This window comes from Bos indicus x Bos taurus, chromosome 19 (genome assembly GCF_003369695.1).
Source record: "Bos indicus x Bos taurus breed Angus x Brahman F1 hybrid chromosome 19, Bos_hybrid_MaternalHap_v2.0, whole genome shotgun sequence".
NCBI lineage: Eukaryota > Metazoa > Chordata > Mammalia > Artiodactyla > Bovidae > Bos > Bos indicus x Bos taurus.
In genome coordinates this window covers 35,180,486-35,193,833 of record NC_040094.1, presented here as the reverse complement: position 1 = coordinate 35,193,833, position 13,348 = coordinate 35,180,486, and the positions used below count along the sequence as shown (strand labels likewise).

At 59.1% G+C, this 13,348-nt stretch overlaps 2 protein-coding genes across 13 annotated transcripts in view; one reads left to right on the top strand and one right to left on the bottom strand.

Moving 5' to 3' along the window:
• EPN2 (epsin 2) overlaps positions 1-3,163 on the top strand; it is a 52,692-nt gene extending 49,529 nt beyond the window's left edge. For all 12 annotated transcript variants that reach the window (XM_027519697.1, XM_027519696.1, XM_027519694.1 and 9 more), the window contains one exon: positions 675-3,163. In XM_027519697.1, the coding sequence (XP_027375498.1) occupies positions 675-973 (299 nt within the window). In that variant the 3' untranslated portion in view covers positions 974-3,163. The remainder of the gene's footprint in view (positions 1-674) is intronic.
• Positions 3,164-4,091: 928 nt separating this feature from the next.
• On the bottom strand, positions 4,092-12,440 carry B9D1 (B9 domain containing 1). The gene is made up of 7 exons (XM_027519702.1): positions 12,333-12,440; positions 10,923-10,991; positions 10,078-10,189; positions 7,279-7,375; positions 6,401-6,463; positions 4,557-4,624; positions 4,092-4,288 (listed from the first exon to the last, which is right to left on the bottom strand). The coding sequence occupies exons 1-7, from the start codon at positions 12,393-12,395 to the stop codon at positions 4,146-4,148; spliced, it is 615 nt and encodes a 204-aa protein (XP_027375503.1). The 5' UTR covers positions 12,396-12,440; the 3' UTR covers positions 4,092-4,145.
• Between the last annotated feature and the right edge of the window lie 908 nt (positions 12,441-13,348).

Genomic DNA, 13,348 nt, shown 5'->3' with positions numbered 1-13,348 from the left:
CAGTCCCGAGTCCCAGTGTGCTCACACCCTCAGCTGCGTGAGCTGCTCACCATCCCTGCCACATGCTCTGTCCCACCGGCCTGGCTGTCCTGCTTCTCCCTGGGTGGGAGGGTCAGATCTACCCTTCAGCCCCAGTCCAGGCAACCCTCTTCCTTAAGGAAGCCCCCGCCCTTCCCCGAGTTTTCCTTGGGCTCTACAAGGACAGGAACGGGTTACGTTCAGGGCATTTGGCCTGAGGACTTGGCAGGGCCAAGCTCTCAGAGCCTCGAGCAAAAGTGCAGAAGCCCCAGCCATGAGCTCCTGAAGGGATAGGGGTCTGCGTCTCTCCTTGATCGCAGGACTTCTCAGAGATTTCATGAGGTCAGGGTCCCCCGGTACAGCATGTGGGGACTGCTTTCAGGCTGCGCTGCTCGTCCCGCCTCCCCCATGGCTCCCCTCTCTCCCTGCACCTGTGGCTGCTGCTGACGGTGCCCAGGGTGCCAGCCTGGAGTAGGCGCTGGCCCCTGTCAGCCTGGCCCATCACTTGGCTCCTCACAGCCTGAGTTTCCTCCTCTGGACATCGCGCCCAGAGGCGGGGCTGCCTGGGTGGCCTCCCTGGCATTGTAGTCCAGCCCCGGGGCCCAGGGACGCTGCTGCTCTGCCCACAGCCACTGCCTCTCCCACTCTCTCCCCAGGTGCTGCCACAGCCTCGGCCCCTGTCAACCCCTTCCAGGTTAACCAGCCGCAGCCGCTGACGCTGAACCAGCTGCGGGGGAGCCCAGTGCTAGGGGGCAGTGCGTCCTTTGGTCCTAGCCCAGGTGTGGAGCCTGTGGCTGTGGCCTCCATGACCTCCGCGGCCTCCCACCCAGGCCTGGGGGCCAGCAGCTCCTCCCTGCCACCTCTGGGCCCTGCTGCAATGAACATAGTGGGCAGCCTGGGTGTACCCCAGTCGGCAGCTCAGGCCACCGGCACAACCAACCCGTTCCTCCTCTAGTGCCCGGCCGGGACCCGTGCAGAGCATCCATGCCGAGGACGCCGAGCAGGGACTGTCGCTTGTGGAAGGGGTCGGAGAGCAGGGGGATGGGTGTCAGGGCGTCCTGTCCAGCTTCCTGAGCAGAGGGTGTCTCTGTGATCCCGGGCCTCAGTCTGAGGGGTGAGTGGTGGCAGCAGACAAGAGGCATCACACAGCATGTGGGTCCCCGGGCCCAGCCTGGCCACCCCATTGCCTCTGTGGGGATCTGCCAGCTCTCGGGGGCTTGGCCGAGGCGGCGGCCATGTGAAGTGCCAGTCCAGCCTCAGCCCAGGGTCTCTGGGACACTCTCGCCGGGGACCTGGCCCCCACCCCTAGCCCCAGGGACACCCCGGGCAGCCCCAGGCATGGACCGGATGGAGTGCCGGCACCCTCAGACACTGACCTTTTGGGGACGCAGTTGTGCGTGTTTTACTTTTCTTTGACTCGTGCGTGAGTTCAAAGTGAACGCCACCACCGTGGAACAACTCTTGAATTAAATCCACTAGAGAAGCTTTAAACTAACCCGAGCGTAGCCCTGCCACGTGCTCCGTGCTTGTATGCGTTTGCACAGATTTTGTTTAGTACAGTTTCATATTTGAGTTTGCAGAATTATCAAATAGTCTTTTTTTGGCTAATATTTTTATAACGTGGTTCTTATTTAACTGTCTAGTTTTGATAGAATTTACCAGGTCTGGCTGAATTAAGATATTGGCAGTGTCATGTTAGTGGTTTAAATTCTCTTATTTATGGTTTTAACTCTGTAAGAAAATTTAAATACGAAGAGACAAAAAAATGCCTTATGGAAAAACTAAAGCAAATTCTTTATAGGAAAAATATGGGAATTTGATTACACATAAAAGATATTAAAAAAAAAAAAGAAAAACCTACAATAGTAACAAAAAATTGTAGCCTCTAGTTGCCTTTTCCTTTAACTCCCTTTTTTGGTAAATTACCAAACTGACTTTCAGCCTTTTTGGCTAGATCTAAGAGAGAGGCTATTTTTCTTACTGATGTACCAACATGAAAGTTAAAGACAAAATCTAACATATGAATGTTACTCACCAGGTTTTATCAGCTAACTTCTGTGACTGAAGGCATGCACAGTTAACAGGACTCGCGTTTACAGTGGAAACATGGGATGGAACCCTGTCTCTGTGACCTCCCCCTTAGCTCCACCCTCAGGGCAGAGGTGGGGACAGTGCTGGCGGCTTGTCGGGGGGCAGTGGGGCTCTGCTGTGGCTCCTGGGACAGCCCTAGGCTGACGGGCTGCGGCCCAAGCCTGGCTCCCACACACTCACCTGCCCTCCAGACACATGTTGTGATGTAGAAATAACCATCTCTTTCTTTGGAGAGGATCAAAAATCACTCTTATACAGAAAAGATATTAACAAACATGCACTAATCTTACCTCCCTCTCCCCTGCTTCCTTTGTCCCACCCACCACAATTTAAAGAAGTATTAAGTCACAAAGATCAGAAGAGACTCACTCCTCCCCAGAGCAGGGACATTGGCCCCGAGTCCCATGTCTGGACAGCTAGCCTAGTGGGCAAGTCAGTCTCCATTTCCACAGTGGACGTCTTGCCTCCGGCACCAAGGGCAGTTAACACCAGGTCCCTCTGCTTGCAGTGCTGGGCACGGGAGGCTGACAGAGCAGCCTGGAGAGCTCACTCTGCTCCTCCTTTCGGAGGCCACCTCCAGCCCAGAGACTTGGGCTGGACTGTGGACTCCTGAGTCATCAGGAAGGCCGGACCGGCTCTCCTCTCCCAGCGGCCCAGGGGAGAGCGGGCTTGGGGCAAGATGTTCCCCCAGGGAGGGATGGGCTGACGCCTGCACAGGTGGTAGGACCACACTACTGGGTGCTGGGGCCGCTCCTCATCAGTTAGGAGCCCTTCCTGACGTGACACAGGCCTCCGAGGCCCAGGCAGCCTCAGCTCCCGCCCTCGATCAGACCCATCCCCAGGCACCTCTTCCCATTGCCCGTTGCACTGATCATGAAGCCACTGGCACTGCCAGAGTGTGGGATGTGTGCCATCAAGCGCCCTCCTGCCCAGGTGCCATGGTGGGGGTGTAACCCAGCCATTCTCAGTCCAGGGGCAGGTGGCTGGTTTTGAACTCGTATTGAGTATTGATACTTATTTACTGTATAAATATAATTTATCATTTGTATCATGATGCGGTTTCTGGTTGTGTCCTTCCCCTGCCTCCACCCTCATCAATCCTGAAACACTGTGAGGGGCCGGCTCAGGAGCCAGTTCCCACCTGGACCCAGCTTGGCCACTGAGCTGGTCCCGGTGCCTGTGTGAGCCTGAGCATCAGGGAAGGAGTGGACTGGGGAGCTCCTGTACAGTCAAGGTCATGACAAGGGAGGAGCTGAGAGAGAGGCCATGTCAGGGAGGAACCATCCAGGTGGATGGGGATGCGTCAAGGGTGGCTGGAGTCCGGTGGCCGTAGGCTGGTCTGATGACCAGGGGTGTTCTGGAAGCTGGGATGGGGCCACGGGGGATGCGCCTGCGGAGCAGAGGCCAGAGCAGGAGAGGACTCCTCATGCAGAAAAGGCCAGCGTCCTGCTGCCTATTCCAGGGAGCACAATGAGTTGGGGCAGGGGGAGTGGCCCTGAGTAGCATAAACTTCTGGTTTCCAGAGGAACTGGGGGAACACGAGCCGGGGGCTCCCTTCAAATCCTGCCAAGGAGAGAACACTGGGCGAGCCCTGTGACCTGCTCAGAGGGCTCCCCTGAAGCTGCCAGCGGGTGGTCAGGTGGCCTGGCGTTGGCCGAGGGCAAGTGGGTTCTCCCCCTGCAATACCACCCACCTGGGGAGGCTCTCAGCCCGTCCCCTGTCCAAGGGTGGCAGGCATCCATGGAACTGGAGCCATGGAGCATGGTCAGTTTGACATGTGCCAGGCACCAAGCAGGCAGGTTTTAGGGCCGAATGTGTCGAGGTGTGAGGGGCACACAGCTGTGAGCCGTTGAGATCAGTGTTGAGTCCAAGCGCGCGTGCTGGTGGCTGTTCTGTGCAGCGGCCATGGGCGGTGCCCTCTGAGGTGAGGGCCCTGCTCCCAGGGGATGTGCTGCAAAAGTCGGTGCAGCCCTAGCCCAGGCTCTGTGAAAAGGTTACACTTTATTATACGATTGCTGGGCAGAGGGCTGTTGCCTTCACCGGGGGAGGCCCTGGGGTGGGCTGGGCCCCGAGACGCCCTGTGTGTCCGGAGGCCCGGTGTCATAGCCCAGCTTCCTCATGTCCTTGGTCACCACGTTGAAGAGGAGAGTGACGAAGCCCTGGGAGCGGACACGGGTCACTGGGGACAGAAGGACAGAGTCAGCCAAGCTGGGTCAGAGACAGATCCAGGCTGCTTTGGGAATCAACAGCTTCCGTGTTCCCTCCTGGAAAGTGGGGGCAACACTGCCCAGCCCACATTCCTCCCTGGGAGAAGGGGCTGCCCTGGGGACAGGGCGATGGAAGTGGCAACCCTTCTGAGCTGGACCCTGCTCCACCCATCTGACTCCTGGGGGCCCACCTGGTCCCTTCCATGCCCACCCTGCCCAGGGTGAGGGGTGAACCTTTACCTTCCCGGCCTTCCCCCTGAGCCACCACTTTGGGGTCTGTGTACTCGGGTCGCCGTCCCATGAACCAGCTGGGAAGACAGGGGAGCGGGTGAGCAAGGAGCTTGGGGGTCCTGCAGACACGGCATGGGCTCTCCCTTCAGCCCTTTCCCGGGGAAGAGCCTCCCCACACCACCCTCCTCCTCAGCTGGACACCGTCCATGGGTACGGTCATTGTGGGCAAAAGCAGAGGGAGGGCTAGGGCTGGGAGGGTGCACGGCCTGAACCCAGGGGGCCCCACCCGGAGTCCAGCAGCCATCCTTGGGGGTGGGCAGAGGGACAAGATCAGGGCTCTCTGTTGTCCTAGTAGAGCGGGACCGTAGACTAGTCACTTCCCGACTCTGGGCCCTAGTGTTCTCCAGTGTCCCGGGGATGTGATCACAGGCCCAACCTGACGGGGCTCTGGCCAAGATGTCTGTGCCCCCCGCCTGGGCAGTGTCCTGCCACCTCGCTCCCAACGGCAGGGAGGTGGCACTGGCCTGGGTCCTTTACACCCACACAGGCACCAAGCGATGTGGCCATGGCAGGTCGGGAGGAGCCTCACTGACTGCGCCTCAGTTTCCCCGTCAGAGGAGCAGGGCTCCACCTGTACCTGCCTGCCAGGCTGCGCTGAGGACCAAGCTGGGGAAGCAGCCCCCAGGGCTGGCATGTGCCAAGGACAGATGCTGCTGTAGGAGCACCAGCGGCTCCTTGGGGCAGAGACATGCCTGAGTCGCCCATGTGGTGGCATCTTGGGGAAACCCTTGAGCATCAGATTGGAGGGGCGGAGTGATGGCCCCAGAGATACCAGGTCCTGTTGAGAGAACTTAACGTCTTTGGTTTTAAGCCACCACATCTGTGGTAACTGGTCACAGTGGTCACAGGAAGCAGTCGCAGGGGAGTGGGTAGGCAGCAGGCTGAGGAAGGGTGCTTGGGAGCAGAGCACCCAGAGAGGGGGTGTTTGGAGGGGCTGCTTGGCCAGCTTCTCAGTGGCCTCCAAGGGCCCTGGACTGCGGTGGTCTTGTCGATTCAGCTGCTGCCCTGGGTTCCATCATCCAAGCTCACACAGTCCAGCTGGGGCAAGAGCGCCCCCTGCCCACCCCCCGACCCCCCCAGCAAGAAGAGCAGGAGACACCCCTGCTACCACCTGGTCAGCAGTGAGGTCTTCCCTAGCCAGAAGCCCCTTCCTCAGGGAGACAGCACACGGGGGCCCACAGTTCTCCCCCGAGCAGTGTGGACGTGGCCAGGATGTGTGGACCCACAAGGCCCTTGACACCCCACAGCTGCCCCGTGGGTGGTGATGTCACCTCCAGCCGACACTGGCCCAATCACAGTGGCTTCCGGAGGAGCTCCCAGGGGCAGCAAGCACCCAGCCATGCTCCCCAGGCCTCAGAGCTCAGGAAGCTTCCTCCAGCCAGCAGGGCTCCAGCCACGTTCCCCTCATCCTGCCCGCCCACCCAGCAGCTGAGCTGACTGTTCTCCATCCCTACCCCCAACAGCCAGCCAGGCCCAGCCACCCTCCAGCTCCTGTTCAGATGAGGGAAGGGGCCAGAGGCCTCGGCTGGTCTCACCCAGGCCCTGTGTCCAGCCCCCGCTGGCTGTGCTGCCAAGTCCATTACCTACTCCCTGTGCCTGCAATCTTCTCTGGGCTCTGCCACAATGGCCCCACCCTTGGCTCTAAGCCCTGCTCAGATGTCACCTCCTGGCAGAGGCCCCTCATGCAGAGGTGTTCAGCATGACAAGGAGGGGTGGGGGAATGTGACAGCCTTCCTTCCCACCACTGAGGCCAGGATGGGCGCCCTGGGGACGGGGGATAGGCGTCTACTCACCTGGTAAACTTTTGCAGTTTAGATGTAGATTCTGGGACAAACATGGGGATGGTCTTTTTGTGCCTGAAACAAATGTTTTCACAGCTGTGCTGAATCAAGGGAAAGTGCTGGAACTTTCTGAGCCTCCAGTGAGGGACAAGCTGGAGTGCCCAGAGGTTAAAGCCGAGGCCGCCTCCAGGGCCAAGTTCCCGAGAGCCCTGCCTGTTTTCAAGGGCCAGAGGATGTGAGGGTTACAGACACCAACCCCGGCTCAGCTGCACCCTCACAGGGTCTTGCCTTTCCCCTAATGTCCCCCTGTGCTGCCCGGATACCTTTCCTCCAGGAAGCCCATGGCAGCCCCCAGGGTCCCACCCGCTGTGATCAGCGAGCAGGTCCTGTCCCAACACCTCTCGGCTGCCTGCTGTGCCGCCTCCCTCCGCCCCCTCTGACCTAGTCCTACTCCTTAGGGCCCGCCTGGTCCCCCTGTGCCCAGACGTCCTGTCTGCACTGTGTCTACATCTGTCATGGGGCTTGATGAGACAGAGCCTCAACTCTCCACCCTGCCCACTAATGGGGGCTGCCGAGGGCAGGGCCCTGAGCTCACATGTGTCTGACACGTCGTCCTCAGGCCAGCAGAACCGCGCACAAAGGCAGCAGCCATGCGGGCTCTCGGGAAGGAAAGAAGGAATGAATGTCTCAACTCCAACCCCTGGGGCCTCTCGAAGCCCAGGACACTGCCCACCCCTGCCTCCTCCCAGATGGGGCTGCGCCCCCACCCCTGCAAGGCCCCATCTACTCCCCACCTCCAGGGGGGTTCCTCTGGATAGGAGCCTGGCAGAGGGTGCCCACCTCCCAAAGCTGCGTGGCCAGCAGCCCAGGGAGCATGGAGGAGGACCTACCGGCCAGGTGAGAGGGGCACGTGCACCGCCCCGTATCCTCGGACCACGTCATTTCCGAACACGTCCGGCCCGTACACGCTGAGCACAATCTGCGGCCCTTCGAACGACAAGGCAGGGGTCAGCCCGTGGGGAATCCTGGGAAGAGCAGGGCAGAGAGCAGGGCCGTGGTCCTTGAAGCCCCCAGGTATGGGGCTGACAGAGTACGGGGTGAATGTGGGGACCTCCCACCCCACACCAGGGGCTTCTGCCACCCAGGATTCAGGAGGCGGGAAGAGGGGGGCAGAGCCTGGCAGCTGTCCAGTACCGGCCGATGCCCTGCCTGGGATGCTGTGATTCCACTGTCCACAGACCCAGGAAGTCGGCAGGCATCCAGGTGTGATCGGGTGGGGTCCGGTCCTGGGACCTTTTTTGAAGGGGTGTCAGACTCAGGCCAGCGGGGTGGGTCCTGGGAGGGGTGGTGTCCGGTCCGGTCCAGGAGGACAGAGGGGAAGCAGAGGCCTGTACGCCCTTCCTCTGGAATCCTAACTGGAATCCTAACAGTTCCCAGTGTTCCCGGTGGGCAGTCCTGCCCCCTGGAGGCCCAGAAGAGAAGTCCTTCCACTCTGGGCCCCTCCGGTGGAGGCAGGAGCTGGCTCGTGGCCAACCCACATGAAGTGTTCCTGGGGCGGGGAGGGCCGTTCAGAGATTGTCACTGCTTTTCCTAAGGTTTCACCACCAAAGCAAGTGTTCCCAGCCTGGTCCTTTGGTTCTGCCTGTGTTCTGAACTTTGTACCATGGGAATGGAACAGTGCATAGATTTCTTTCAGCTTCTTAGACTCAGTGTTCACGGGATGCAACCAAACCATGTCACCTACAGGGTCTGCTCAACTTGGTCCCATCTAGCATGTCTGTGGGGTGCACAGTCAAGCAGGGGCTCAGCACATGTCCCCCCAGCTGCTTCCCGGGGGCGCAGCACCCACTCCAGCCTTGTTCCCTGAGCCAGCGCTTGGCACCCTTCATGACAACTTGCCATCCTCAAGCTTCCTGATTGGGCTGTTCTGGTGCCTGCATTGTGGCCACTCACTTTTTTCTTATATGATTGTATTTAATTTTGACTGTGCTGAGTCTTCATCACCGTGTTAGCTTTTCTGTAGTTGCGGTGAGCAAGGGCTATTCTTTGTTGTGATGTGCGGGTCTTCACTGTGGTGGCTTCTCTTATTGCGGAGCACAGGCTCTAGGGCTTTAGAAGTTGTGGTTTTGGGCTCAGTAGTTGTGGTGCAGCACGTGGGATCTTCCTGGACTAGGGATCGAACCTGTGTCTCCTGCACTGGCAGGTGGAGTCTCTACTACTGAGCCACCAGGGAAGCCCCTCACTTTAGCTTTAATTTGCATTTTCCTTAATTGTAACTGTTCTTCCTAAAATAAACCTGAGGCCTTGTCCTGTTTATTGGTCACTCAGACCACTCTCAAGTCCCCTTTCCACTCCTGCGCTGCCCCTTGTCATGAACCGGCTGTCTGCATAGATTCAGTTCTGCCTGGGGCTCCGTATGGATCTGTCTGTCCCGGTGCCCTCCTCACTGTGCTGTATAATTACAGCTTAGTATCTGGCTGGCAAAAGTCTCAACGGGCATCTCCATCATCTCTGCCAGAATCGGCAAATGCTCCTGGGGGGAGCGGGGGCGGGGCCTCTCTGGAGCCCTGCTTTGCTCCTGGAGCTCAGCAGCTAAATAAAGTTCCATGCTCTGCTGCCTGTCTGATGCCTTCATGTAGTTGTTTTCTGGTTTTGCTTTTAAGTACTCTATTCACCTGTCCTCGGCAGCAGGAGTCTGGTATGTTACCTAGTGCTGTCTTCCAGGGAGCCAATGAGAGTTTCTTATTCATGGACAGCAGGATGGCCGTCCTGCCCAGGAGGGTCACTGGGCAGCCTCTGCTCTAGACCTGCAACCCCAGACCCTCTAAGCCTGGGCGCCGGCTGCACGCAGTGTGAAGGCCTGGACTGTGAAATCAGATCCGTGCTCAGCTACTCAAGGTGAAGCTGAAGGCAAATGATGCCACTGTTTTGAGTCTTGGTTTCCTAAACAGGAGAAGAGGTGGAGAGAAGCCTACCTTTAAGATAGTATCTCACAGCTCAGCCAAGTCCACGTTTGGAGAGCACGCACAGCTCTGTGGAGCGAGCCAGGCTTTGCACACAGCTAGCACTCACGAGTGACTTCACTTTCACTTTTCACTTTCATGCATTAGAGAAGCAAATGGCAACCCACTCCAGTGTTCTTGCCTGGAGAATCCCAGGGACGGGGGAGCCTGGTGGGCTGCCGCCGTCTATGGGGTCGCACAGAGTCGGACACGACTGAAGCGACTTAGCAACAGCAGCAGCAGCAGCACTCATTAAGTGAGAGTGATCACAGACGACCAGATACAGTGGACAACAAACCCTGCAGACACTAGCAAGGAGAACTTTGGGAGGCCAGAGGTAGGACGAGGGCTGGGTGCCCATGGCAGAGAGAAGGGCCTACCCCTGGCTCAGGGCAGGGTCTTGGAGGAGGAGCAGGGGGCTCGGGACTGGCGGAAGCACAGCGGTGACGGATGGGGGAGAGCCGTTGAGAGGCCAGACTGCTGAGCCCCAGTCACCAGGCTCTGCCCTTCGCAGGCAGTCGCTGCTCAAGGTTTCAGGCTGGGCTTCACCGACTTCGTCAGAACCTCGGAAAGGTCAAGTGCACACAAATAAGTGGGAAGGAAGGGAAAACAGCCAGGTGTCTGAGAGCACCTGACAAGGCTGGTAGAGGGCCCCAGGGATGAGCAGGACGAAGCCTGCAGACTCACAGCCGTAGGGGTTGGTGCTCTTAAAGGTGACGTCGATGGGGAAGTTCCATACCAGCGCCCGCCTCGCATCTTGGCTCTTGGAGGTGATCTGTGAGATGCCTTCCTCCAGCCCCTGCGAGGACAATGACAGTGACGGCCAGCGTCCCAGCTCCAGGCTGCCATGTCCTCCCACCCCACCCCAGAGGTGACAGCTGAGAGCTGTTTTCATCACCATCTTCTGCCGAACAGAGGGACCTAAGACATGACAGAGCGGCTCCCAGGTCTTTGAGGGTTTCTATCCATTAGGGCCTGAAACCTTGAGGCCCCTCCCCTCTCCTGGTGCCCAAGCTCCACCTGCACCTCCTTCAGAGGAGGGGACGGTCCAGCAGGCTGTTGCCCTCTCCCTTGTCGTTCTGCCTAGCTAGTTTATTCTACAGCCTTCTACTTGGCCCATCCCCCTGCTTCCTTCAGCTCTACGCTCAGTTACTGTCTTAAGGAGGCCTTTTCTGGCCTCTCATCCCTCCCCTTCCTGCCTTCACTTTCCCCTCAGCACCGCTACTAGCCAACAGCCTGGAGCGTTTACTGCCCCGAGTCTGTCTCCCTCTCAGGCAAGTGGCCCCAGCAAAGCTGAGCTGGTCTGGCTTTGTTTGCTGCAGGGCAGGGCCCAGGAGCGACCATAGCCTTAAGGGTGGATCAGGGATCTCTGCATTCTCTGCCCCGGCCTCACTGGGAACAAACTCACGTGTGTGCCACCCGTGAACTCTTAACTGGTTCTGAACTGGGAGGGGAAAGGGTGCAATGGCGCCTTCAGAAACCCCTCCAGTCACAAAAGCTGTGAGTCTGGGAGGCTGTAGGGTCCAGCTTACCGCTGTGGGGGCCCAGTCCTGGCCATACACGAAACAGTACTTGCAGTAGAGGTCGTCGTACTCAGGAAACTGGAAATAAGCACACACAGCTTCTGCTCACAGGGACTCATGCTGTGACCACCTGTTAGCCAGGCAGGTACAGCCACCAGCAACTCTGAACATGAGGCACCTGGCGGGCAGGGGCTGAGAGAGCAGGGTGCGTGGATATGGAGTTCATTGGAGGGTCTGGTCTCAAGATGTGGGATAGTCCAGGGCCACTGCTGCCCCCAGGCTTTTGCTCAGGCTCTGACATCTGTATGACATGCCCTTCTCATTCCTTCACCTGGAGGAGTGCTGGTCACCCTTCAAAACTGACACTTCGGGGAGCCTGCCATGACTTCCAGGTTGTTGGAGCCACATCCCAGCTTCCACAGCCCCTGGTGCTCCATCACAGCACTGACCATGTTTATTTTTCTCAACTCCATTAGACTGTGAACAAGGGACAGGTATGTGGGCCTTCTGTGTCCCTAGCACCTGGCACAGGGTGGGCACAGGAGGGTCTAAGGAATGATGCCGAAGTGAAAGGTCTAGAAGACAGGTGCTCCCAGGATACAGGGCTTGGTGGGAGCTGAGGGCCTGCAGAGCGGCCCAAGCAGAGAAGGGGAAGAGTGGGGATGAGGGGCTGCTGAGAACACAGGCACATGTGACCCAGCCCAGCTGAGGCCCCTGCTGGGATAAAGCAGAAGAGGGGAAGCTGGCCTTAGGCACCAGGCCAAGGAGGAGGTGGACAGGGTGGGAGCGTGGGGCAGCGACCCTGATGAAACAGGAAGGCGGGAGATGCCCACTAAGAGACCCCACGGGGCTTTACCTAGACCACCTTGGTTAGTACTCACAATATAATCATAATATTTTAAAAACAGCCTGGAAAGGCAAGTCCAGCAAAGCTTTGACATCAGTCCAAGTTTGAAATTCGTTTTGCCACTTCCTTTGGGCAACTTCCCATCTGTAAAATGGGGGTGCAAGTAATACCTACTTCAAAGGGTGGTTGTGAAGACTGGCTGAGCGGGGCTGGGCATGAAGACTGGCATATATCATGTCTTACAGTAGTAACAAACGGTTCTTAGGACATGCAGGGGACTGGAAAGCACTGTCCCCTTCCGTCGGACAGACACACCCTCCAGGTCAGGAGAGCTGCCACCATCGCTGTGTCAGACCAACCCGCGCCGGAGGAGCTGAGGGTCGCTGGGTGGATGGAGGCCCCTGCCCGAATCTTCACGCGGGCTCGGCCAACTGTGGCCTCGGCCTGCTCAACCCTCCAGGCCTGTTTCCCCACCGCACTTCGTGGCGGAGGGTCCGCGCGACCTCTCGCCAAGCCTGTCACGCTGGCTCCCTCCCCCGAGGTTCGACCCTGGAGAACTCACGGCCGCTCACCTGGGCGCTCTCCACCTGCCCGTTGACCATGAGCAGGAACACGCTGGGGGCCGCGGCCGCCATAGCCGGGCCGCGCGGTTTCTAGGAGGCGCCGGGTTGCCCTGGAGACGACGGCGTGGCGCAAGGGACAAGTTTCAGGGAAGCGGGAGCTTCGGAAAAGCGCGCACAAGGCGGCGGCGCGCAGGCGCAGTCGGAGCGGCCCGTTGCGGTGGGAGGCGGGGCTCAGCCGTCCGGTCAGTCTGCTGGGCGGTCGGCGCGAGGAACCCCACGCGAGTGTAGCTGGTGGTGTAGGACCCAGGCCATCGCCCGGGAATGTGTGTCCGTTCTGACCACCGCGCTGCCGGCTGGAGTGTGTGACTGGAGCCCGAGGCTGCTGAGGGGCGGGGTCCGGCCGCGCTTCCGAGAGTCCCCGTGGGGCCAGCAGCTCCCTGCCTCGGGTCGACAGATTCTCCCTCGTGCCTTTGAGACCCTCGCCTCCCAAAAGTTTATTAGACAAACCGAGAAGGGACCTGGAAGGTCCTTAAGCCCAAGACAGCAGGTCTCTGCGTGACGCGGGAAAACGGACCTCTGAGGGGCCGCCCCAGCACCTTGCCGGTGGGGAGGGGCGAGCCCACCGGGCTCGGCTGCCCGCCTGCTCTCAGCGCTCACCACTGTTCGCTTTTGCACATTGATTACTGTGACAGCTCCAGCCAGTGCCGCCTCTCCCCCAAGCCCTACACCACGAACACCAGGGCTGTGCCAGCCCCGTGTCCCGGTTGCCTGAGCACTGGTGGCAGCTTGTGGAGTGGATGGATAATTGAATACGTCTGCTGCTGCTAAGTCGCTTCAGTCGTGTCCGACTCTGTGCGACCCCATAGACTGCAGCCCACTAGGCTCCCCCGTCCCTGGGATTCTCCAGGCAAGAACACTGGAGTGGGTTGCCATTTCCTTCTCCAACGCATGAAAGTGAAAAGTGAAAGTGAAGTCGCTCAGTCGTATCCGACTCTTAGCGACCCCATGGACTGCTGCCTACCAGG

Excerpts from the sequence above, each read along its gene's own strand:
- B9D1 (XM_027519702.1), bottom strand. The coding sequence starts at position 12,395 with ATGGCGGCCGCGGCCCCCAGCGTGTTCCTGCTCATGGTCAACGGGCAG. Across the intron at positions 10,190-10,922 it reads AGGACTGGGCCCCCACAGCG|GGGCTGGAGGAAGGCATCTC; the intron begins GTAAGCTGGACC and ends TTGTCCTCGCAG. Across the intron at positions 4,289-4,556 it reads TCAGGGGGAAGGCCGGGAAG|TGACCCGTGTCCGCTCCCAG; the intron begins GTAAAGGTTCAC and ends TTCTGTCCCCAG.